The sequence below is a fragment of the Salmo salar genome, chromosome 01, assembly GCF_965601325.2.
Source record: "Salmo salar chromosome 01, fSalSal1, whole genome shotgun sequence".
NCBI classification, from domain to species: Eukaryota; Metazoa; Chordata; class Actinopteri; order Salmoniformes; family Salmonidae; genus Salmo; species Salmo salar.
In genome coordinates this window covers 5,944,566-5,970,331 of record NC_138291.1, presented here as the reverse complement: position 1 = coordinate 5,970,331, position 25,766 = coordinate 5,944,566, and the positions used below count along the sequence as shown (strand labels likewise).

General features: G+C 45.4%; 2 protein-coding genes across 4 annotated transcripts in view; both read left to right on the top strand.

The window, feature by feature from the left end:
- Window positions 1–7,221, top strand: part of dcaf5 (ddb1 and cul4 associated factor 5) — a 29,324-nt gene extending 22,103 nt beyond the window's left edge. Inside the window, exons 9-10 of the mRNA XM_045708038.2 lie at window positions 1,849–1,995; window positions 3,257–7,221. Coding sequence (XP_045563994.1) covers window positions 1,849–1,995; window positions 3,257–4,585 — 1,476 coding nt within the window. The 3' untranslated portion in view covers window positions 4,586–7,221. The remainder of the gene's footprint in view (window positions 1–1,848; window positions 1,996–3,256) is intronic.
- A 13,127-nt stretch (window positions 7,222–20,348) lies between these two features.
- Window positions 20,349–25,766, top strand: part of actn1 (actinin, alpha 1) — a 161,969-nt gene continuing 156,551 nt past the window's right edge. For 2 of the 3 annotated variants that reach the window (XM_014192851.3, XM_014192931.3), the window contains exon 1: window positions 20,349–20,797. In XM_014192851.3, the coding sequence (XP_014048326.1) occupies window positions 20,681–20,797 (117 nt within the window). In that variant the 5' untranslated portion in view covers window positions 20,349–20,680. The remainder of the gene's footprint in view (window positions 20,798–25,766) is intronic. The other variant, XM_014192775.3, reaches the window with a different exon arrangement.

Here is a 25,766-nt window from a genome sequence, read left to right as displayed (position 1 = left end):
GTAGATCTCCAGGAAGAGGGTTGGGCTGTAAACCTACAGGACAGTAGATCTCCAGGACAGTAGATCTCCAGGAAGAGGGTTGGGCTGTAAACCTACAGGACAGTAGATCTCCAGGAAGAGGGTTGGACTGTAAACCTACAGGACAGTAGATCTCCAGGAAGAGGGTTGGACTGTAAACCTACAGGACAGTAGATCTCCAGGAAGAGGGTTGGACTGTAAACCTACAGGACAGTAGATCTCCAGGAAGAGGGTTGGACTGTAAACCTACAGGACAGTAGATCTCCAGGAAGAGGGTTGGACTGTAAACCTACAGGACAGTAGATCTCCAGGAAGAGGGTTGGACTGTAAACCTACAGGACAGTAGATCTCCAGGAAGAGGGTTGGGCTGTAAACCTACAGGACAGTAGATCTCCAGGACAGTAGATCTCCAGGAAGAGGGTTGGGCTGTAAACCTACAGGACGGTAGATCTCCAGGAAGAGGGTTGGACTGTAAACCTACAGGACGGTAGATCTCCAGGAAGAGGGCTGGACTGAAAACCTACAGGACAGTAGATCTCCAGGAAGAGGGTTGGACTGTAAACCTACAGGACAGTAGATCTCCATGAAGAGGGTTGGACTGTAAACCTACAGGACAGTAGATCTCCAGGACAGTAGATCTCCAGGAAGAGGGTTGGACTGTAAACCTACAGGACAGTAGATCTCCAGGAAGAGGGTTGGGCTGTAAACCTACAGGACAGTAGATCTCCAGGAAGAGGGTTGGACTGTAAACCTACAGGACAGTAGATCTCCAGGAAGAGGATTGGACAGTAGATCTCCAGGACAGTAGATCTCCAGGACAGTAGATCTCCAGGACAGTAGATCTCCAGGAAGAGGGCTGGACTGTAAACCTACAGGACAGTAGATCCCCAGGACAGTAGATCTCCAGGAAGAGGGCTGGACTGTAAACCTACAGGACAGTAGATCTCCAGGAAGAGGGTTGGACTGTAGATCTCCAGGAAGAGGATTGGACTGTAAACCTACAGGACTGTAGATCTCCAGGAAGAGGGCTGGACTGTAAACCTACAGGACAGTAGATCTCCAGGACAGTAGATCTCCAGGAAGAGGGTTGGACTGTAGATCTCCAGGAAGGTAGATCTCCAGGAAGAGGGTTGGACAGCCCTGTAGGGAATAAGCTGGGTGGATCCTCCATATGACATCACCCCAAAAAAATACAATTTACAGGATGACTTCGGTATTCCGATCGGTTTTATGTTAGAACTCGATAAAATTGAAAAGTATAATAATATAATGTCTCCATGTGGTTATGTTAAATACACAAACTTAAACTTCTAGTTAACACAACAAAGTGGGTGCTCATTCAAAGTGTCATCAGAATATCTGGTGATCGTCTGGCGTGAGTGAGCTGTTTTTACTCAAACCTCCTGAAAGGTAAAGCCAGCGACAGTCTTCTCTAGGTGATTCCCCACCTTGTATGGTTCTCTGTCCCTTTATGAATCAGAGGGCTTGAGGTGAAATCTCTTCACCACTATCCACTGTCTCTGACTGAGACAACTGTCTCTTCGCCACTGTCTCTGACTGAGACAACTGTCTCTTCGCCACTGTCTCTGACTGAGACAACTGTCTCTTCGCCACTGTCTCTGACTGAGACAACTGTCTCTTCGCCACTGTCCACTGTCTGTCTCTGCTACTCTCCAGCCCAGACAAGCGTAGTGGCCTGAGCTTGTAAAAGGAAAGGCTGTCGTGTTAATTCATCATAACCTCTGCTCCTCCAGGCTGCTGTTGGTACATTATCTTCTTCAATTTAAACTCTAACCCTCCTCTCCCCCTGAAACCTCTCCGTTCCCCCAGGCCTGGAGCCCCTACCAGCAGCCGGAGTGTCTGGGCGACCTGGGTGGTTTTGTGGAGGATAAGTCCAGGAGTCTGTACAGCCATGAGGAGTACATCAACTTGGTCCTGAACAGCGGCAGCGGCCTGAGCCACGACTACGTCTCACAGGTAACACCGGTTCACATCCCAAATGACCCCCTATTCCCTGTATAGTGCGCTGCTTTTCCCTATATAGTGCGCTGCTTTTCCCTATATAGTGCGCTGCTTTTCCCTATATAGTGCGCTGCTTTTTCCCTATATAGTGCGCTGCTTTTTTTCCATATATAGTGCGCTGCTTTTTTTCCATATATAGTGCGCTGCTTTTCCCTATATAGTGCGCTGCTTTTCCCTATATAGTGCGCTGCTTTTCCCTATATAGTGCGCTGCTTTTCCCTATATAGTGCGCTGCTTTTCCCTATATAGTGCGCTGCTTTTCCCTATATAGTGCGCTGCTTTTCCCTATATAGTGCGCTGCTTTTTCCATATATAGTGCGCTGCTTTTTCCATATATAGTGCGCTGCTTTTTCCATATATAGTGCGCTGCTTTTTCCATATATAGTGCGCTGCTTTTCCATATATAGTGCGCTGCTTTTTTTCCCTATATAGTGCGCTGCTTTTTTTCCCTATATAGTGCGCTGCTTTTTTTCCCTATATAGTGTGCTGCTTTTTTTCCCTATATAGTGCGCTGCTTTTTTTCCCTATATAGTGCGCTGCTTTTTTTCCCTATATAGTGCGCTGCTTTTTTTCCCTATATAGTGCGCTGCTTTTTTTCCATATATAGTGCGCTGCTTTTTTTCCATATATAGTGCGCTGCTTTTTCCATATATAGTGCGCTGCTTTTCCCTATATAGTGTGCTGCTTTTTCCCTATATAGTGCGCTGCTTTTTCCCTATATAGTGCGCTGCTTTTTCCATATATAGTGCGCTGCTTTTTCCCTATATAGTGCGCTGCTTTTTCCATATATAGTGCGCTGCTTTTTTTCCCTATATAGTGCGCTGCTTTTTTTCCCTATATAGTGCGCTGCTTTTTTTCCCTATATAGTGCGCTGCTTTTTTTCCATATATAGTGCGCTGCTTTTTTTCCATATATAGTGCGCTGCTTTTTCCATATATAGTGCGCTGCTTTTCCCTATATAGTGTGCTGCTTTTTCCCTATATAGTGCGCTGCTTTTTCCCTATATAGTGCGCTGCTTTTTCCATATATAGTGCGCTGCTTTTTCCCTATATAGTGTGCTGCTTTTTCCCTATATAGTGCGCTGCTTTTTCCATATATAGTGCGCTGCTTTTCCCTATATAGTGCGCTGCTTTTCCCTATATAGTGCGCTGCTTTTCCCTAAACATACACACACATTTTGTGGGGATTAATTAAGAACTGTTCCATGTCATCTCAGTCCATCCAGGAGGATCCTCGTATGATGGCCTTCTTTGACTCTCTGGTGCGTCGGGAGATCGAGGGCTGGAGTTCGGACTCAGACAGTGACCTGAGTGAGGGAGCCATCCTGCAGCTCCACGCCAGGGGACGACGCTCCACACGGGCTGTAAGAGCCGGCGCCGGGGTCCTGGTTGGGAGTGGAGTCGCCACGCCTGTACCGCCCGCTGCTGCTGCTACCGCCGACTCAGACCACTCCTCTTCGTCCTCATTAGCTGCCCCCGAGGCCTCGGGGGCGGAGCATCCTGAAGGGGTGGAGCCACCGCAGTCGAGGAGGCGTGGCAGCAGATATCAGCAGTCTGTGTTCTTATTGGACCTGGTGGGAGAGGACTCTGACTCCAGTGGATTCTGGCCAGACCCCATGCCCCGGCCTCGCTCTCCCAGCCCCCGAGACAACTCCACCCTCTCCAGCCCCACCTCCTCCCCCGCCGGCGCCTCCTCTAGCTCCTCCTCTTCCACCTCCTCCACCAGCTCTGAGGACGAGGAGCAGAGGAGAGCCAGTAGGAGACAACGTAGTGCAGCCCGGTGGCGCCGCATGCACTTCCCCCGCCTGTCCAGTGGGGGGCGCCCCGAATCCGCCCAGGCCTTGTACCCCGGGGGGGTCGACTCCTGCTCCTACCCCAAGATCTCAATCGACGAGGCCTCGTCCTCCTCCGTATCCTCCACGGAGCTTCAGCAGGACCAGGACTCGGTCCAGATCGGACCCCACAGAAGTGGCTCTAAAACGGGGAGACGTAAGTCGCACACCCTCCCTGGTTCTAGCCCTGCGGTGTCTCTGGACAGCCAGGACGACCGAGCGGAACAGGAAGGGCTCCTCATCGCCTCCCTTCTGTCTCAAGACGCCCTGCAGGAGAGGAACGAGTCCCGGGCAGGAAGGGCTGGAGAGAGGAGGGCTGCTTTAGAGAGAATGGCCGAGGGCTTAGATAGTCCTGAAGAGGCCGACGAGTCAGATCATAGTCGCTGGATCTCCCCTAGTTCCAGACACCACAGCCCTGGACTGAACGGGCTGCAGCACCTTGACATGACTGAGGTGCCAGTAGGCTGTAGGGGTCGTCTGGCTCCAGACCTATTTGAATCCTCAGACTCGGAGAGAGAGACCTTAGAGTTGAAATCAGCAGGCACTAGGACCCTGTTGGAGGAGGAGGAGGAAGAGGGGGAGGAGGGGGGGTCATCGTCTCAGAGAGGCCCAGCCCAGGGTGCGCTGAAACGGACTCACATGGGGTCAAGAGGTCAAGGGTCAGGGGAGGGGTCAGGGGGTTCGGAGACCTCAGAGAAGAAGTTCAAGACATGATGATTACACCTGAGGTGCCAGGTGATCATTTGGTTTAGGACCGATTACATCTCAAATGACACCCTGTTCCCTATGGTGTTTTACTTTAGGGCCACGGCGGCGACCCGTAGACTTTAGGGCCACGGCGGCGACCCGTAGACTTTAGGGCCACGGCGGCGACCCGTAGACTTTAGGGCTACGGCGGCGACCCGTAGACTTTAGGGCCACGGCGGCGACCCGTAGACTTTAGGGCTACGGCGGCGACCCGTAGACTTTAGGGCCACGGCGGCGACCCGTAGACTTTAGGGCCACGGCGGCGACCCGTAGACTTTAGGGCTACGGCGGCGACCCGTAGACTTTAGGGCTACGGCGGCGACCCGTAGACTTTAGGGCCAGGGTGTCATTTCAGAAGCCTGAGACTCAATTTAGGGTGGCTTTTCTATGGGTTTTTACAATCCAGTTTCTTGGTTTGGCCGTCACTCTAAAAAGGGTGTCGCAGCTTTGAGACATTGGGCGGGTTTGTTTTGCGTGGCCCAGGTGGGCGGAGTTGGCACATTTCAGACCATTCCGTTGGTCCTTAAGTGAAATCTCCACCCACTGCTCATTGGGACACTTATTTTCTTGTGAGCAAAAACACAGTGACATCATCACTTCGGTGGTCAAACCACAAAGATGACATAATATACTAACATATAAGTAATCATATTGACAGTAATGGTATTGTTAATTCATTTGCTAGTCATTTAGTATTAAGGCAGAAATGTTGTGGGGGTTTTTTTATGTTCATGTTTTGAAACAAATACATTGAGTTTTTAATTTTAAGAGAACACTCATGGGGGGGGTGGGGGGGGGGGGAGCTAAAATTCAGGACTAAAGCTTTCAGACAGTGTATTTTATTTCAATTGGAGTTAATGAGACACGATTCATTTCGATTTTTCAGTGCGATGCTCTGCTTTGCTTGGTGAAGTTTCTGTGTTTCCATGGCAATCTGGTGGAGCCAGCCCAACCAGCTGTTTGAGTTGTGCATTAAAGAAGATATTATTATGATGATGATTTCAGTGTTAAAAGGAATTGATTGCTTTTGTCTCCTCTCCTGACCCAAGCCCTCTGTTACCAGCAGCAGCAAATGTATTTTTTTTGTTGCTTTCTTCAATTAAAGAATCATTTATTATCAATGATTTCACTGCCATTTCTGATCCTCTATTCGTTGTAAGGAATGTTTATCCATTTTACAATAATAATAATTAGAGGTGTTCACCAAACCCACAGTCAGGTACGTATTAAGGTTTTTGGGGTAACCGTTCGCTTCGGTTTCGCTACAGCAGGAAAATGTGAAAGTAAACCAGGAATAGACCATGAGCCTTATCTATAAAATCTTAGTTTAGTTTTTCCAGGTTTCAGATTTTTCCCTGTTTTTTTGTTGTAGGTTTTCACTCAAAATCCCATTTTAGAATGTTTGGACACACCTAATCATTCCAGGGTTTTTCTTTATTTTTACTATTTTCTACATTGTAGAATAATAGTGAAGACATCAACACTATGAAATAACACATATGGAATCATGTAGTAACCATTTAAATTTTTATTTTTAACAAATCCAAATATTTTATATTTGAGATTATTCAAAGTAGCCACCCTTTACCTTGATGACAGCTTTGCTCAGTCTTGGCATTCTCTCAACCAGCTTCATGAGGTAGTCACCTGGAATGCATTTCAATTAACAGGTGTGCCTTGTTAATTTGTGGAATTTCTTTCCTTCTTAATGCGTTTGAGCCAATCAGTTGTGTTATAACAAGGTAGGGTTGTATACAGATGATAGCCCTATTTGGTAAAAGACCCAAGTCCATATTATGGCAAGAACAGCTCAAATAAGCAAAGAGAAATGACAGTCCATCATTACTTTAAGACATGAAGGTCTGTCAATACGGTTAATGTCAAGAACTTTGAAAGTTTCTTCAAGTGCAAAACCCATCAAGCTCTATGATGATAACTGGCTCTCATGAGGACCGCCACAGGAAAGGAAGACCCAGAGTTACCTCTGCCGCAGACGATAAGTAACAGACACATCTCAACATCAACTGTTCAGAGGAGACTGCGTGAATCAGTCCGTCATGGTCGAATTGCTGCAAAGAACCACTACTAAAGGACACCAATAATAAGATACTTGCTTGGGGCAAGAAACACGAGCAATGGACATTATGTGGGCGAAAAAATCAAGGGGTCTGAGTACTTTCTAAATGCACTGTATGTCATTTTTTTTGGTGTAGATACCCTTTTCATTTAGGTGTGCGCCAGCAAGAGCTTTGCTTTGTTTTCAGTGTTTCTGTAGCACCACGTGAATTTGGTTTTCTGAACAAATCACCACTGGATTTATGCAAATATTCATGATATCATTCTGCCTGGTAAGCATAGACTATTTTGTAGTTAGCATTTTAATTGAAGGGTTTTTTTTAGGGCCTTTTCATCTATCAGAAGACGGTTGTCATTAGCATCATCGCTAACGGCTACATAGTGGCAGACAAACGCACGTACACAGACGGGCTTTCCTGTTGAGTCTTTCGGGAAAGTTGAAAGAAAATACTTTTCACTCATGCATTTTGTTCGTGCCTTATCATTTTAGGCAAAAATAAATTGTTCTAATAAATTCAATACCTTGAGTTGATTTCCTGCTAAGTTTAATATATTTTTTGCTTCTACTGGGAAGACAAAATGTTCCCAAACTGGTTTATCTACCCCCCCCCCACTTGCCATCGTACAGAACCAGGCATAACCTATCACTCTTGCTCACATGGGGTGAGGGGCATGACCTTGCAAAGTTTGCATGTTCCATGTGACCTTTTTACCATCATGCCAGGTTTCACCCTCCTAGGCCTCACCATCTCACGGGAATTTTGTAGTTTAATTTTGCGTTGCGGAAAGAAGAGTAGTAATGAACAGGAACAAATACAGTAAGGCTTTGTGCTGCTTGAACCCCTAATAATACATTTTACTCCTACCTTTCAAGATACCCAAGCACACTTACAGAGTAAAACTATAATTAAAATAGTTCACATAAACAGGACCTTACTACAGCGCTACCCTTACATGTTCTTCTGTCTTTAGTAGACCCTGGGATTTCTATAATCGAAGAGAGGAAATATTGGATAGATTTTATTTTTTTGTGCTCACCCACACAGTACCAAGTCACCATGGCAACTAATCTTCAACACTGCAGTGAAAGAAACATGACCCTTGAACAGACGATAGACTGTAGCGTGGCAGAACAGGACACTACACCAAACCAATCTATAGACTAAACCAATCCAATCTATGGTTGGATGGGCTAGACCAAACCAATCTATGGTTGGATGGGCTAGACCAAACCAATCTATGGTTGGATGGGCTAGACCAAACCAATCTATGGTTGGATGTGCTAGACCAAACCAATCTATGGTTGGATGGGCTAGACCAAACCAATCTATGGTTGGATGTGCTAGACCAAACCAATCTATGGTTGGATGTGCTAGACCAAACCAATCTATGGTTGGATGTGCTAGACCAAACCAATCTATGGTTGGATGGGCTAGACCAAACCAATCTATGAACGAAACCAGGGCACTCCCGGAGAGCTGCTCTTCTGTAGGTTTTCACTCCAAAACCAGTTGTAACTAACCAGCATATCAACCAGTTAATTATTAGAATCAGGTGTGCTGGATTAGGGTTGGTTAAAACCTGCAAGACCGTAGCTCTTCAGGAACAGGGTTGGAGAGCCCTGGACTAAACTAAACTAAAGATGACAGTAGCTCATCAGGAACAGGGTTGGAGAGCCCTGGACTAAACTAAACTAAAGATGACAGTAGCTGATCAGGAACAGGGTTGGAGAGCCCTGGACTAAACTAAACTAAAGATGACAGTAGCTCATCAGGAACAGGGTTGGAGAGCCCTGGACTAAACTAAACTAAAGATGACAGTAGCTGATCAGGAACAGGGTTGGAGAGCCCTGGACTAAACTAAAGATGACAGTAGCTGATCAGGAACAGGGTTGGAGAGCCCTGGACTAAACTAAACTAAAGATGACAGTAGCTCTTCAGGATCAGGGTTGGAGAGCCCTGGACTAAACTAAAGATGACAGTAGCTCATCAGGAACAGGGTTGGAGAGCCCTGGACTCAACTAAAGATGACAGTAGCTGATCAGGAACAGGGTTGGAGAGCCCTGGACTAAACTAAACTAAAGATGACAGTAGCTGATCAGGAACAGGGTTGGAGAGCCCTGGACTAAACTAAACTAAAGATGACAGTAGCTGATCAGGAACAGGGTTGGAGAGCCCTGGACTAAACTAAAGATGACAGTAGCTGATCAGGAACAGGGTTGGAGAGCCCTGGACTAAACTAAACTAAAGATGACAGTAGCTGATCAGGAACAGGGTTGGAGAGCCCTGGACTAAACTAAAGATGACAGTAGCTGATCAGGAACAGGGTTGGAGAGCCCTGGACTAAACTAAACTAAAGATGACAGTAGCTGATCAGGAACAGGGTTGGAGAGCCCTGGACTAAACTAAAGATGACAGTAGCTGATCAGGAGCAGGGTTGGAGAGCCCTGGACTAAACTAAAGATGACAGTAGCTCATCAGGAACAGGGTTGGAGAGCCCTGGACTAAACTAAAGATGACAGTAGCTCATCAGGAACAGGGTTGGAGAGCCCTGGACTAAACTAAAGATGACAGCTGATCAGAGGGCTGTATTAATCCACCTTTATTTTCAGATTGAATACAATTTCCGTCTATGATATCGAGTAACATTCCTAAATATTCTACTATGTATAGTACCAGCTTAATAACCATAAAAGGACTAACTTCTTGTGATCAGATAAGAAAGAAGCCACACCCTCTCAGACAGAAACCAAGTGTGTCCCAAATGGCACCCTATTCCCTATATAGTACACTACAAGCCCTATGGGGCCCTGGTCAACAGTAGTTCAATTGAGTACAGGCTTAAGTGAATGAACAAAGACTGAATGCAATATGGAATCTTATTACATAGTTTGGGAAATGTCCTTGTCTCCGAGGGAAGATCCTCAGAGCCTGACGATGTGATGGCAGGTTGCCCTACCCCGTTGCTGCTGCTATCGAGACTGTAAATTGTTGTTGGAGAACAGAAAGTGAGAGAATAAGGATAAGTTGACATATAAACACATCTCAATATTTATGCCCATTGGTTGGGAGAGAGAGGAAGGTGAAGCCCATCGGTTAAACAACAAGCGTGAGGAATGTTTGTTATTGTGCCAGTGCTTATAGGCCACAAGGTCAATCGGTGAATGACAAACTGCACGTGGCTAATAGGAAAGCGGAGGAGAAACACGATGCAATGCTGATGATCATACTGTTCGTTTGTATTCATTCCCACTATGCCCGTAGAATAGGAAATGGAGGGAACTATGTTATGCTTACTGGATGAAGTTAAAACCAGCATTCAGATTTATTTGTCACGTGCGTGGAATACAACAGGTGTAGACCCTTCCTGATTTGAATCTTAGAGGTAGAGAGATGCCACTTGGAACAGACAGTGGAAGAGGGGTGAATTATGTCATCGACTGTAGCTGGTTGTCTTGGAAACCATGATGCCGAAGAGTTGGCTGACAAGTTCACAAAGCTACTGTCTGTCATCCTGGCTGGCTGTACTGTCTAGTAGTCTGTGTAATCCTGGCTGTACTGTCTAGTAGTCTGTCATCCTGGCTGGCTGGCTGGCTGTACGATCTAGTAGTCTATGTCATCCTGGCTGTGCTGTCTAGTAGTCTATGTCATCCTGGCTGTACGATCTAGTACTCTGTCATCCTGGCTGGCTGGCTGTACTGTCTAGTAGTCTATGTCATCCTGGCTGTACTGTCTAGTAGTCTGTCATCCTGGCTGTACTGTCTAGTAGTCTATGTCATCCTGGCTGTACTGTCTAGTAGTCTGTCATCCTGGCTGTACTGTCTATTAGTCTATGTCATCCTGGCTGTACGATCTAGTAGTCTATGTCATCCTGGCTGTACTGTCTAGTAGTCTATGTCATCCTGGCTGTACGATCTAGTAGTCTGTCATCCTGGCTGGCTGGCTGTACTGTCTAGTAGTCTGTCATCCTGGCTGGCTGTACTGTCTAGTAGTCTGTCATCCTGGCTGTACTGTCTAGTAGTCTATGTCATCCTGGCTGTACTGTCTAGTAGTCTATGTCATCCTGGCTGTACTGTCTAGTAGTCTGTCATCCTGGCTGGCTGTACTGTCTAGTAGTCTGTCATCCTGGCTGTACTGTCTAGTAGTCTATGTCATCCTGGCTGTACTGTCTAGTAGTCTGTCATCCTGGCTGGCTGTACTGTCTAGTAGTCTATGTCATCCTGGCTGTACGATCTAGTAGTCTATGTCATCCTGGCTGTACTGTCTAGTAGTCTATGTCATCCTGGCTGTACGATCTAGTAGTCTGTCATCCTGGCTGGCTGGCTGTACTGTCTAGTAGTCTGTCATCCTGGCTGGCTGTACTGTCTAGTAGTCTGTCATCCTGGCTGTACTGTCTAGTAGTCTATGTCATCCTGGCTGTACTGTCTAGTAGTCTATGTCATCGAACACCCTGAAATCACAGTGATGCCGAAACATTGCTGATTTACCAAATAAATTACTGGGAGTTTATATATAGAGTGTTTATTTTCATAGTTTATTCACAGTAAGTCAGCACCTCCTTCTGGATGTGCGCCAGCTCATGTTTTTTTAATCGTACACAGTCTACCATATATTACGCACAGCAGAAAAACAATTAAAAAAACTGATTTAAGATTTATTTCGTACCTACATAATTGGTCTAGCCTATTACTAGAAACAGATTCCAGTAATCGCCTTTGAATGTGTATTATTATGCATACTGAATGGACTGGGTGCATTATCCTACTGTCTTTCATTTATTTATTTAACTAGGTAAGTCAGTTAGGAACAAATTCTTATTTACAATGACGGCCTACACCGGTCAAACCCTCCCCTAACCCGGAAGACGCTGGGCCAATTGTGCGCCGCCCTATGGGACTCCCGATCGCGGCCGGTTGTGACACAGCCTGGGAACGAACCAGGATGTCCATAGTGACGCCTCAGACACTGAGATGTCGTGTCTTGTGCCACTCGGGAGTCCTACACTCCAAACTTTCTATTCATGAGTCTGGGCGATGCTGTTGGTTTGTTGATTGTGCAGAGCGGCTAATCCTACAATTATAGTGATTGTGTAATAGCCTAGGCATTACCTGTGGCTACAGAATATCTCACCAACATGCGTTTCCATCTCTCATTCGTTCCTTTCTCCAGCACGCAGAGAGTGGGGCTGTCTACAGTTTCTGAAATATCGTGTTTCTTTAGACCTTTTATTGTGATGGTGTATATTACGTTTTATTTATTAAACTTTTTTTTTTTTTTTTTAAATGTCGATGTTCCGATGGCGCGCATCATTAGCTTGTGTGCGTGGAGGCCTGGAGATGCTAAACGGGTTTTTTGTTAATTAATGGTCAATTACGGTGAGACCAGCAGGCTTTTTCATGACAATAACCCTCTGACAGAATGTGATGACTGCCACAACCCTAGTCCTGGGTCCCTCCGGGTTTAGTTATGTGAAATCTGATCCTCATTGAAGCTTGAAATTTCGCCCTTCATCAGAACAATGACGCAGAGAAACATTCTGAACCTCGCAGACAGACATAGAATTAGTTTCAGATAGAATTAATTCTATCTGACAATCATATCTATTCTATACCTCACATGACCTCATGCATAGATATAGAAACTAGTCTAATCATACTATTTCTATGTCCTCGTGGACCTAGCCTGGATCCAGATCTGTTTGTGCTTCATTAAATTCCTGTGATCCCATAATGGTCCCTTTAGGAGCTGGATACAGCACAAACAGATCTGGGACCAGGCTATCATGGGTCTGTGTTGAAGTGGTGGTGACCAGACATACATATAGGTGGAGGTTATCACCACAGGTTATCCTGGTCTAAGTGTTGATTCTAGAACACCTGCTAGTCATTTTGATATCTTTGTCTTCCTGGTTATGTGATGATCTGAGGCCAGACTGACTGACGGACAGATTTGTTAACCTGTTATGGATAGGGGGCAGTATTTTCACGGCAGGATAAAAAAACGTACCTGATTTAATCTGATTATTACTCCTACCCAGAAACTAGAATATGCATATAATTATTAGCTTTGGATAGAAAACACTCCAATGTTTCTAAAACTGTTTGAATGGTGTCTGTGAGTATAACAGAACTCATTTGGCAGGCCAAAACCTGAGAAGATTCCAAACAGGAAGCGCCCTCTCTGACCATTTCTTGGCCTTCTTGATCATCTCTATCCAAAACAGGGGATCTCTGCTGTAACGTGACACTTCCTACGGCTCCCATAGGCTCTCAGAAGGCGGCAAAAAGCTGAATGATGTCTTTGCAGGCCCTGGCTGAAAAACACTAGCGCATTTAGATAGTGGTCGGTCAGAGAACAGAGACTGGAGGCGCGTGCACGAGGCGACACCATTTTTTTATTCTTTCGTCTTTGAACGAAAACAACGACTCCCGGTTGGAATATTATCGCTTTTTTACTAGAAAAATAGCATAAAAATTGATTTTAAACAGCGGTTGACATGCTTCGAAGTACGGTAATGGAATATTTAAAAAAAATGTGTCACGAAACGCGTCGGGCGCGTAACCCTTCTTTACCCTTTCGGATAGTGTCTTGAACGCACGAACAAAACGCCGCTATTTGGATATAACTATGGATTATTTTTAACCAAACCAACATTTGTTATTGAAGTAGAAGTCCTGGGAGTGCATTCTGACGAAGAACAGCAAAGGTAATCCAATTTTTCTTATAGTAAATCTGAGTTTGGTGAGGGTCAAACTTGGTGGGTGTCAAAATAGCTAGTCTGTGATGGCGAGCTATCTACTCAGAATATTGCAAAATGTGCTTTCACCGAAAAGCTATTTTAAAATCGGACACCTCGATTGCATAAAGGAGTTCTGTATCTATAATTCTTAAAATAATGTATGTTTTTTGTGAACGTTTATCGTGAGTAATTTAGTAAATTCACCGGAAGTGTTCGGTGGGAATGCTAGTTCTGAACGTCACATGCTAATGTAAAAAGCTGGTTTTTGATATAAATATGAACTTGATTGAACAAAACATGCATGTATTGTATAACATAATGTCCTAGGCGTGTCATCTGATGAAGATCATCAAAGGTTAGTGCTGCATTTAGCTGTGGTTTTGTTTTTTGTGACATTATATGCTAGCTTGAAAAATGGGTGTCTGATTATTTCTGGCTGGGTACTCTGCTGACATAATCTAATGTTTTGCTTTCGCCGTAAAGCCTTTTTGAAATCGGACAGTGTGGTTAGATAAAGGAGAGTCTTGTCTTTAAAATGGTGTAAAATAGCCATATGTTTGAAAAATGGAAGTTTTGGGATTTTTGAGGAATTTGTAATTCGCGCCACGCCCTATCATTGGATATTGGTGCAGGTGTTCCGCTAGCGGAACGTCTAGATGTAAGAGGTTTTAAGGGGTAATCAAGCTACTTTTCTAGTCTCCACTTAGTGCTGCTGGCCACAGCAGTGTGACGTTCCAACCAAGCGGTCACTCTGAATGAGTCCCAAAATGGCACCCTATTCCCTATATAGTGCACTACTTTTGACCCCCAAATGGCACCCTATTCCATATTTAGTGCACTACTTTGACCAGAGCCCTATGGCACCCTATTCCCTATATAGTGCACTACTTTTGACCCCCAAATGGCACCCTATTCCATATTTAGTGCACTACTTTGACCAGAGCCCTATGGCACCCTATTCCCTATATAGTACACTACTTTTGACCAGAGCCCTATTTGGAATGCATAGTTTTTTTCTATGGGAAATAGACACCGTTCACTTCCCCTGTCGGCTTTGTTCTTAATAATTCCTCTTAAGGATCAGACCCTTTTTTTTTTTTTTTTCTCCTAAAATGACATACCCAAATCTAACTGCCTGTAGCTCAGGACCTGAAGCAAAGATATGCTGATTCTTGGTACCATTTGAAAGGAAAAACTTAGAAGTTTGTGGAAATGTGAAATTATTTTTGGAGAATATAATACAAAGAAAAAAACATGCATTTTTTTGTATTTTTTTTGTACCATCAACTTTGAAGTGCAAGACAAAGGCCACTAGATGGTAGCAGTGTATGTGCAAAGTTTTAGACTGATCCAATGAACCATTGCATTTATGTTAAAAATTGTGTTTCAGGACTGCCCAAATGTGCCTAATTGGTTTATTAATAACTTTTCAAGTTCATAACTGTGCACTCTCCTCAATCAATAGCATGGTATTCTTTCACTAAAATAGCTACTGTAAATTGGACAGTGCAGTTAGATTAACAAGAATTGAAGCTTTCTGCCAATATCAGATATGTCTATATCCTTTTGTGGTTAACAGGATCTTCGTTGAAATTAGAATTGGGAAATATTTAGTTATTTTTTTTTAAACAAAGACGAAGTCACGTTTTAAAACATAGGGCACTAAGGCCACACACATTCTGCTCTCCATTGTTTTGAGAAGGAATAAACATAACTCTCGTAAATACTTAATAAAACTATTAAAAACATTGTCATTGTTTCCCCAGTTACTTATCCCATACAAGGAATTGATTTCTGCAACTGAAAGCAGGATGGCTGCATTATTTGTATTCACTACAACATGGTTGGAATGTCTTGTGTAGAGGCCAGAGAGTGATCAAACACACACGCACACACACACACACACACACACACACACACACACACACACACACACACACACAGGCTCTTACATAGTAATAATAACCTATATGTTTCTTTAAGACATAATAGCGAATATGGGAAATAAAAGCTCCTTCCCTGCCTGCATCGCTCCCCTTCGCTCTCCCTACCTGTGAAAAAAATAACAGATTTTAGGAATACATGACCTGTCTTAACCCTGTTACAAACTGTAGCCTACTTTCATTGTTTCGTTGAGGTTCTCTCCTCTCTTGGTCTGCACAGTAGTAACACTCGCGCCTTGCTGTGAAAAAAAAAAAAAACTCTGTCTCTTTAAACACACACCAGTCACTGAGTTGGTAGTCTGTAGCCTGCTCTTAATCTGTGACATCACTTTCCCAAACATTCACCCGCTTGGAAGTTTGTCCATATATGGAAGAGCGTTCCTGTTTCATGTAGAGAAGAAATATTTTCAGAGCGATCAGGGCTGTAGGCTATGCACTTTAGATTTAGCTGGCAGGGAGAGGGAGGGAGGGAGGTAGTGAGTGAGAGGAGGAAGAGGAGAGAGGCCTCCATGCAGCGAGGAGTTCCAGTATGTGGTTTTACCTTACAAGGTAGATAGACCGTGGCCACGGGAAGCCGCCCGGTGACACGGTACATCAAATCAAATGCCCTTCACCGTGAAATGCTTGCTTACGAGCTCCTTCCCAATGATGCAGAGATTTAAAAATAAAATAGTAACACAAAGAAAACAATACACAAGAATGGGGATACTTCGTTATATACACACAGTGTGAACAGGGGATAGTCATACAAAAGACACCCCTTCAAATTAGTGGATTCAGCTCTTTCAGACACACCCGTTGCTTACAAGTGTATAAAATCGAGCCCACAGCCATGCAATCTCCATTGACAAACATTGGCATTAGAATGGCCTTAGTGAAGAGCTCAGTTACTTTCAGCGTGGCACAGTCATAGGATGCCACCATTCCAACAAGTCAGTTCGTCAAATTTCTGCCCTGGTAGAGCTTCCCCGGTGTTATTGTGAAGTGGAAACATCTAGGAGCAACAACGGCTCAGCCGTGAAGTGGTAGGCCACACAAGCTCACAGAATGGGACCGCTGAGTACTGAAGTGCGTAAAAATCGTCTGTCCTCGGTAGCACCACTCACTACTGAGTTCCAAACTGCCTCTGGAAGCAACGTCAGCACAAGAACTGTTTATCGGGAGCTTTCATGAAATGGGTTTCCATGGCCGAGCAGCTGCACACGAGCCTAAGATCACCATGCGCAATGCCAAGCGTCGGCTGGAGTGGTGTAAAGCTCGCTGCCATTTGACTCTGGAGCAGTGGAAACACGTTCCCTGGAGTGATGAACTTCACCATCTGGCAGTCTGACGGACGAATCTGGGTTTGGAGGATGCCAGGAGAACGCTACCTGCCCCAATGCATATTGTCAACTGTAAAGGTCTGGGGCTATTTTTCATGGTTCGGGCTAGGCCCCTTAATTCCAGTGTAGGGAAATCTTAATGCTACAGCATAAAATGCATTCTAGACGATTCTGTGCTTCCAACTTTGTGGCAACAGTTTGGGGATGGCCCTTTCCTGTTTCAGCATGACAATGCCCCCTTGCACAAAGCAAGGTCCATACAGAAATAGTTTGTCGAGATCGCTGTGTAAGAACTTGACTGGCCTGCACGGAGCCCTGACCTCAACCCCATCGAACACCTTTTGGATGAATTTGAACGCAGACTGCGAGACAGGCCTAATCGCCCAACATCAGTGCCCGACCTCACTAATGCTCTTGTGGTTGAATGGAAGCAAGTCCAACATCTAGTGGAAAGCCTTCCCAGAAAAGTGGAGGCTGTTATAGCAGCAAACGGGGGGGACCAATTCCATATTAATGCACGTGATTGTGAAATGATATGTTCGATGAGCAGGTGTCCACATACTTTTGTTCATGTAATGTATCTACAGGGAGTACCAGGACCAGATCAATGTGCAGAGTTACGAGGTATTTGATGTAGATGTGTACATGAAGGCAGGGTAAAGGCCTTCCTCTGACACCACCTGGTATAGAGGTCCTGGATGGCAGGAAGCTCAGCCAAAGTGATGCACTGGGTTGTCCATACCACCTTATGTAGCGCTTTGAGGTCAAGGACAGTACATTTTCCATACCAAGCGGTGATGCAGCTTGGTCAAGATCCTCTCGATGGTGCAGCTGTAGAACTTTTTGAGGAACCGAGGGCCCACGACAAATCTTTTCAGCCTCCAGAGGGGGAAGAGGCGCTTCCTCTTCACGGCTGTGCGGGTGTGTGTGGACACCATGGAACTTGAAGTTGGCTTTTTATGTGGCTTTTTTTTATTTCAACTCTGCCTAGAAGGCCAGCATCCCGGAGTCGTCTCTCACTGTTGAGACTGGACAGAGGAACTCTGCTTAGAAGGCCAGCATCCCGGAGTCGTCTCTCACTGTTGAGACTGGACAGAGGAACTCTGCCTAGAAGGCCAGCATCCCGGAGTCGTCTCTCACTGTTGAGACTGGACAGAGGAACTCTGCCTAGAAGGCCAGCATCCCGGAGTCGTCTCTCACTGTTGAGACTGGACAGAGGAACTCTGCCTAGAAGGCCAGCATCCCGGAGTCGCCTCTTCACTGTTGACGTTGAGACTGGACAGAGGAACTCTGCCTAGAAGGCCAGCATCCCGGAGTCGTCTCTCACTGTTGAGACTGGACAGAGGAACTCTGCCTAGAAGGCCAGCATCCCGGAGTCGTCTCTCACTGTTGAGACTGGACAGAGGAACTCTGCCTAGAAGGCCAGCATCCCGGAGTCGTCTCTCACTGTTGACGTTGAGACTGGTGTTTTGCGGGTACTATTTAATGAAGCTGCCAGTTGAGGACTTGTGAGGCGTCTGTTTCTCAAACTAGACACTCTAATGTACTTGTCCTCTTGCTCAGTTGTGCACCGGGGCCTCCCACTCCTCTTTCTATTCTGATTAGAGCCAGTTTGTGCTGTTCTGTGAAGGGAGTAGTACACAGCGTTGTACGAGATCTTCAGTTTTTTGGCCATTTCTCACATGGAATAGCCTTCATTTCTCAGAACAAGCATAGACTGACGAGTTTCAGAAGAAAGTTATTTGTTTCTGGCCATTTTGAGCCTGTAATCGAACCCACAAATGCTGATGCTCCAGATACTCAACTAGTGTAAAGAAGGCCAGTTTTATTGCTTCTTTAATCAGAACAACAGTTTTCAGCTGCGCTAACATAATTGCAAAAGGGTTTTCTAATGATCAATTAGCCATTTAAAATTATAAACTTTGATTAGCTAACACAACGTGCCATTGGAACACAGGAGTGATGGTTGCTGATAATGGTCCTCTGTAGATATTCCATTAAAAATCATCAGTTTCCAGCTACAATAGTCATTTACAATATTAACAATGTCTACACTGTATTTCTGATCAATTTGATATTATTTTAATGGACCAAAAAAATTGCTTTTCTTTCAAAAACAAGGACATTTCTAAGTGACCCCAAACGTTTGAACGGTAGTGTGTACGTAAACTTGGAGTCACGTGATAACATGTTGTCCCACTATGACTCAGCAGACCATGCAGTTTATTAGGCTACAGATTAATAAATCAATTATGATGAACTTCACAGGGTGGAGAAAGTGCACGGTGATTAGTTTAAGGTTCCTTTCTAATAAATATCAAGGGTCTTGTTCTGGTCACATGATGATCGATGCTCGGCAGCCATTTAAAAAAAAATAAAAAGGATCACGCTCTTTTGTGCACAATAATCTCATTATGTAGTCTTTACCCAAACTTTATCTGTGAGCTGTTGGCTTAGAGCCCAGGTGTTGATACCAGACTAGACACACTGGCTATACAATGCAACGTTTTTGTTGTTGTTGTGACAAACCCATCAGTAAAGTTGTCAAATAAGATGGAAATCCATTTAACTTGTATTTTATTTATTTAGTACATGGAAATGTAACCACAGAAGTTGTTATTATGTGCACTGTCATCACACACATCCTTTTATTATGTGCACTATGTCATCACACACATCCTTTTATTATGTGCACTATGTCATCACACACATCCTTTTATTATGTGCACTATGTCATCACACACATCCTTTTATTATGTGCACTATGTCATCACACACATCCTTTTATTATGTGCACTATGTCATCACACACATCCTTTTATTATGTGCACTATGTCATCACACACATCCTTTTATTATGTGCACTGTCATCACACACATCCTTTTATTATGTGCACTATGTCATCACACACATCCTTTTATTATGTGCACTATGTCATCACACACATCCTTTTATTAAACAAGTCAATTTGATGGAAAAACATCTCTGGTGAGAAATTGTTTTTATGCAGATTTTAGAATATGTGCATAAAAATCTGTCACCAATTGGATGGAAACCTAGCTACTGAAATAAAACATTTCCCAAATGCTGGAAGGGAGGGCCTTGGTGAAAAGGTTTGGGGGCCCCTGGCCAAGATGACGTCTGTCTGTCTGTCTGTCTGTCTGTCTGTCTGTCTGTCTGTCTGTCTGTCAACAAGTTACATAGATGGCGCAACTCCGATCCATCTCTTTCTGACAGTTGAAGAGGAGGATGGGTGTGGTCTCCACTTCCAGGTGGCAAACGCGGCTTCTGAAATAGAAAGTAACCTCCAGCTACAGGTAGATGAGGGGGATGTGCGCTTTTGGCGTAGGTATACACAGACTAAATTACCCTAATACGGCTGTTAGAATTTGCGCGCATTACGCATTTATGTCTAGATTTTGCATTGTTTTAAACTACATGAAACTCATTAGAATGTATCGAATCGAAGTATCCGATTGTCAACAACACCCAATGTATACTAATACTATCTACATAGCCTACATTAAGTCTCTGCACTGACAGCTGCTACAGCCAATTATGTTGGACTTGTTGGTGGTGGGAGGGCCATAGAATTCCTGTGTATCCAATGACGTTTTATTTAGCTTTTTTTAATATTTTTTTTTTTACAGCAAAGTTTTGCTTCTCTCGCCACCAGTGTTCAAGGACCTGCCTACTTACCCGTTTTAGATCGGTGGGTGGAAGAAAAAAAATAGTTGGATAGAAAAAAGAAAGACAGAAGGTGAGTTTTTTTTGTGTGAGTTTAGCGGAGAGAGAGATAGAGAGCGAGAGAAAAAGAGAGTCAGCAGCAAGAGAGATACAGTGAAGCCCGGGGGACCGTTAATTTCATCCACACCGTCTTGATCGTGCGGTAAACGGTAACAACATACTGCTGCAACATCACCTCCGGTCTACCGCCTAGTACCGTACCGGTAAAACACAGGAACCCGAGGAGGTATAATCCATGCCTACTTTCGACATGGACCCGTACGACGGAGATGAAAACGACTATATGCCTCAGGAAGATGACTGGGACCGGGATATGCTGTTGGACCCGGCGTGGGAGAAGCAGCAGAGAAAGGTGAATAGAATACATTTGACGGTGTGATCTATGTAGCGCCGAGTCCTTTTCCTGGTGGGTGAAGGTGTTTGAATGCCTCTACCTCTGAACGCTGCACAGAGGAACATAAAGCCAGCAGTCAGTCTACCTGTAGGCTACTGGGACATGGATACAGCTCTCTGATGGTTGGAATTTGGAAACATTATTATTGTCCAAAATATATCGGACCATGCCTTTTGCATACATTTATTAAACTTAGAGTTAGATACGCAACAACAAAAACATATTTTATTGAAAATGGAAAATTCCTCAACTTTTTAAATGTTTAAATAAGGGTTTAGCCTACTAGAACCAGTGGGAGATTTGGACTAGCATAAACATTACGTGAAGGATTTGTGTTTTATCATCAGGCGTAAAAGCAGCCCGCTAGCCTGTAATTGAAGCAGCATATTGTCTGTAGCCCGGACGAGTGGCCGAATCTCCCGTATACCCATCCCCCCTAGAAAAACTATTAGTCCTGGGAATAGTCCGCCCACCTCGCAGAGCAACAGATGTCAGACATGCGCTCCTACATTCAACTGCCCTGTCTCCTCTTCCCGTTTCCTCTACCCTCTCCTCTTCCTGTCTCCTCTCCCCGTTTCCTCTTCCCGTTTCCTCTACCCTCTCCTCTTCCCGTCTCCTCTCCCATCTCCTCTTCCCGTTTCCTCTACCCTCTCCTCTTCCTGTCTCCTCTTCCCGTCTCCTCTTCCCGTTTCCTCTTCCCTCTCCTCTTCCCTCTCCTCTTCCCGTCTCCTCTCCCCGTCTCCTCTTCCCGTTTCCTCTACCCTCTCCTCTTCCCGTCTCCTCTTCCCGTCTCCTCCTCCCCCTCTCCTCTTCCTGTCTCCTTCCCGTTTCCTCTACCCTCTCCTCTACCCTCTCCTCTTCCCTCTTCCCTCTCCTCTACCCTCTCCTCTTCCTGTCTCCTCTTCCCGTCTCCTCTTCCCTCTCCTCTCCCCGTCTCCTCTTCCCGTCTCCTCTTCCCTCTCCTCTCCCCGTCTCCTCTTCCCGTCTCCTCTTCCCGTCTCCTCTTCCCGTCTCCTCTTCCCGTCTCCTCTTCCCGTCTCCTCTTCCCTCTCCTCTCCCCGTCTCCTCTCCCCGTCTCCTCTTCCCTCTCCTCTTCCTGTCTCCTCTTCCCGTTACCTCTATCCTCTCCTCTTCCCTCTCCTCTTCCCTCTCCTCTACCCTCTCCTCTCCCCGTCTCCTCTTCCCGTTTCCTCTCCCCTCCCCTCTCCTCTACCCTCTCCTCTTCCCTCTCCTCTTCCTGTCTCCTCTTCCCGTTACCTCTACCCTCTCCTCTACCCTCTCCTCTTCCTGTCTCCTCTCCCCGTCTCCTCTCCCCGTCTCCTCTTCCCTCTCCTCTCCCCGTCTCCTCTTCCCGTTTCCTCTACCCTCTCCTCTACCCTCTCCTCTACCCTCTCCTCTTCCTGTCTCCTCTCCCCGTCTCCTCTCCCCCTCTCCTCTTCCCTCTCCTCTCCCCGTCTCCTCTTCCCGTTTCCTCTACCCTCTCCTCTACCCTCTCCTCTTCCTGTCTCCTCTTCCCTCTCCTCTCCCCGTCTCCTCTTCCCGTTTCCTCTACCCTCTCCTCTACCCTCTCCTCTTCCCGTCTCCTCCTCCCCATCTCCTCTTCCCTCTCCTCTTCCCTCTCCTCTTCCCTCTCCTCTTCCCGTCTCCCTTCCCTCTCCTCTACCCTCTCCTCTACCCTCTCCTCTTCCCTCTCCTCTACCCTCTCCTCTTCCTGTCTCCTCTTCCCGTCTCCTCTTCCCTCTCCTCTCCCCGTCTCCTCTTCCCGTCTCCTCTTCCCTCTCCTCTCCCCGTCTCCTCTTCCCGTTTCCTCTACCCTCTCCTCTTCCCGTCTCCTCTTCCCGTCTCCTCTTCCCTCTCCTCTCCCCGTCTCCTCTCCCCGTCTCCTCTTCCCGTCTCCTCTTCCTGTCTCCTCTTCCCGTTACCTCTATCCTCTCCTCTTCCCTCTCCTCTTCCCTCTCCTCTACCCTCTCCTCTCCCCGTCTCCTCTTCCCGTTTCCTCTCCCCTCCCCTCTCCTCTACCCTCTCCTCTTCCCTCTCCTCTTCCTGTCTCCTCTTCCCGTTACCTCTACCCTCTCCTCTCCCCGTCTCCTCTCCCCGTCTCCTCTTCCCTCTCCTCTCCCCGTCTCCTCTTCCCGTTTCCTCTACCCTCTCCTCTACCCTCTCCTCTACCCTCTCCTCTTCCTGTCTCCTCTTCCCGTCTCCTCTTCCCTCTCCTCTTCCCTCTCCTCTCCCCGTCTCCTCTTCCCGTTTCCTCTACCCTCTCCTCTACCCTCTCCTCTTCCTGTCTCCTCTTCCCTCTCCTCTCCCCGTCTCCTCTTCCCGTTTCCTCTACCCTCTCCTCTACCCTCTCCTCTTCCCGTCTCCTCCTCCCCGTCTCCTCTTCCCTCTCCTCTTCCCTCTCCTCTTCCCTCTCCTCTTCCCGTCTCCTCTTCCCTCTCCTCTTCCCTCTCCTCTTCCCGTCTCCTCTTCCCGTCTCCTCTTCCCGTCTCCTCTCCCCGTCTCCTCTTCCCGTCTCCTCTTCCCCGTCTCCTCTTCCCCTCTCCTCTTCCCGTCTCCTCTTCCCGTCTCCTCTTCCCCGTCTCCTCTTCCCGTCTCCTCTTCCCTCTCCTCTTCCCTCTCCTCTTCCCTCTCCTCTTCCCCGTCTCCTCTTCCCCCTCTCCTCTTCCCGTCTCCTCTCCCCGTCTCCTCTTCCCGTCTCCTCTTCCCCGTCTCCTCTTCCCGTCTCCTCTTCCCCGTCTCCTCTTCCCTCTCCTCTTCCCGTCTCCTCTTCCCTCTCCTCTTCCCTCTCCCCGTCTCCTCTTCCCTCTCCTCTTCCCTCTCCTCTTCCCCGTCTCCTCTTCCCTCTCCTCTTCCCTCTCCTCTTCCCGTCTCCTCTTCCCTCTCCTCTTCCCTCTCCTCTTCCCTCTCCTCTTCCCGTCTCCTCTTCCCTCTCCTCTTCCCCGTCTCCTCTCCTTCTATTGTAGACCTTCCTATCCGCCTCATTTCTGCTGATGTCAACCCTATTATAATGGTCTGTGATGATTCAGGCATACTATATCAGAACATACTTGTTTTGTTAGTGTTGATGATACGGTTAGTGTTTTAGGCCGTCATTGAAAATAAGAATGTGTTCTTAACTGACTTGCCTAGGTAAATAAAGGTTAAATAAAAATACATTGGCTTGATAAACCTATAATATAATTGATATAACTGCAGTACACTATAAATCATGCATCCAAAATGACACGTTATTTTGCTGCACTACTTTTGCAGTGTAACTGAAGTTACAGTGCAGTTATTACTGCGTCCAAAATACCACAGTCGACTGCAGTTACTGCACTTTTACTGCAGTTACTGCAGTTACTGCACTTTTACTGCAGTTTCAAAACTGCTATCTTTTTTTTTGTAAGGGGAGTGTTTGGTTCAGATCAGAGTTATTTACCCAAGTATGACTGGACAAGACTTCGCTATGGAGTCGTTAAAGTAGTGAAAGTATATCGAGAATGGATGAAAAAAAAAGTTTGCTCATACAATTTGAGCTCTCTCTCTTTTTCTCTCCCACATTATTTTTTTAATTATTTTTTTTTTTGCATTGAAAAAAGAGGGAGGAAAATGGGGTGGAATCTGAGTAAGTAGTGCGGTTAGAAGGGTAGGGCTTGGATGTGAGCGAACGTGCCCTAAAATGGTAATAATCAGCCCCCTTTCTCATGCAGCAGCAGTTGGAAAAAGCATTTTCCTTTCCTCATTTTTTATTTTTTTTGCTTTCTGCTTGGAAAGCTTCAGGTTCTTCTAGTTAACTGAATTATGCCGTCACCACCAGACGGCTACCGGCGAGAGCACCGGGGCGGCTGTCGTATGCGAGGTTACGGGTCGCACGTAAATTATTACAGATGCTGGGAGACAACAACTAGCACAAGCTTGTCTGCCTACCTCAAGATAATCTCTTCTGGAGACACTGACTACATCAGTTGGTGCTGTTGGAGTAGTTATGATACTACCTGTACTGTTGCTAGCCCTTTAATTAAATTATATGACAGTTTGTTTAGAGCAAAGGAAGGGACCACTAAATAAACCCTCAAGCCATGTTCCTAGTTTATGACAAGATGTTCCTTAGATATTTACAGGATGTGCCTTTCAGTAGAGGTGACCAAACAAGGATTTACAGTAGAGGTGATGTATATAAACTAGACCAAACAAGGATTTACAGTAGAGGTGATATATATAAACTAGACCAAACAAGGATTTACAGTAGAGGTGATATATATAAACTAGACCAAACAAGGATTTACAGTAGAGGTGATATATATAAACTAGACCAAACAAGGATTTACAGTAGAGGTGATGTATATAAACTAGACCAAACAAGGATTTACAGTAGAGGTGATATATATAAACTAGACCAAACAAGGATTTACAGTAGAGGTGATATATATAAACTAGACCAAACAAGGATTTACAGTAGAGGTGATGTATATAAACTAGACCAAACAAGGATTTACAGTAGAGGTGATAGATATATAAACTAGACCAAACAAGGATTTACAGTAGAGGTGATGTATATAAACTAGACCAAACAAGGATTTACAGTAGAGGTGATGTATATAAACTAGACCAAACAAGGATTTACAGTAGAGGTGATGTATATAAACTAGACCAAACAAGGATTTACAGTAGAGGTGATGTATATAAACTAGACCAAACAAGGATTTACAGTAGAGGTGATATATATAAACTAGACCAAACAAGGATTTACAGTAGAGGTGATATATATAAACTAGACCAAACAAGGATTTACAGTAGAGGTGATATATATAAACTAGACCAAACAAGGATTTACAGTAGAGGTGATATATATAAACTAGACCAAACAAGGATTTACAGTAGAGGTGATATATATAAACTAGACCAAACAAGGATTTACAGTAGAGGTGATATATATAAACTAGAC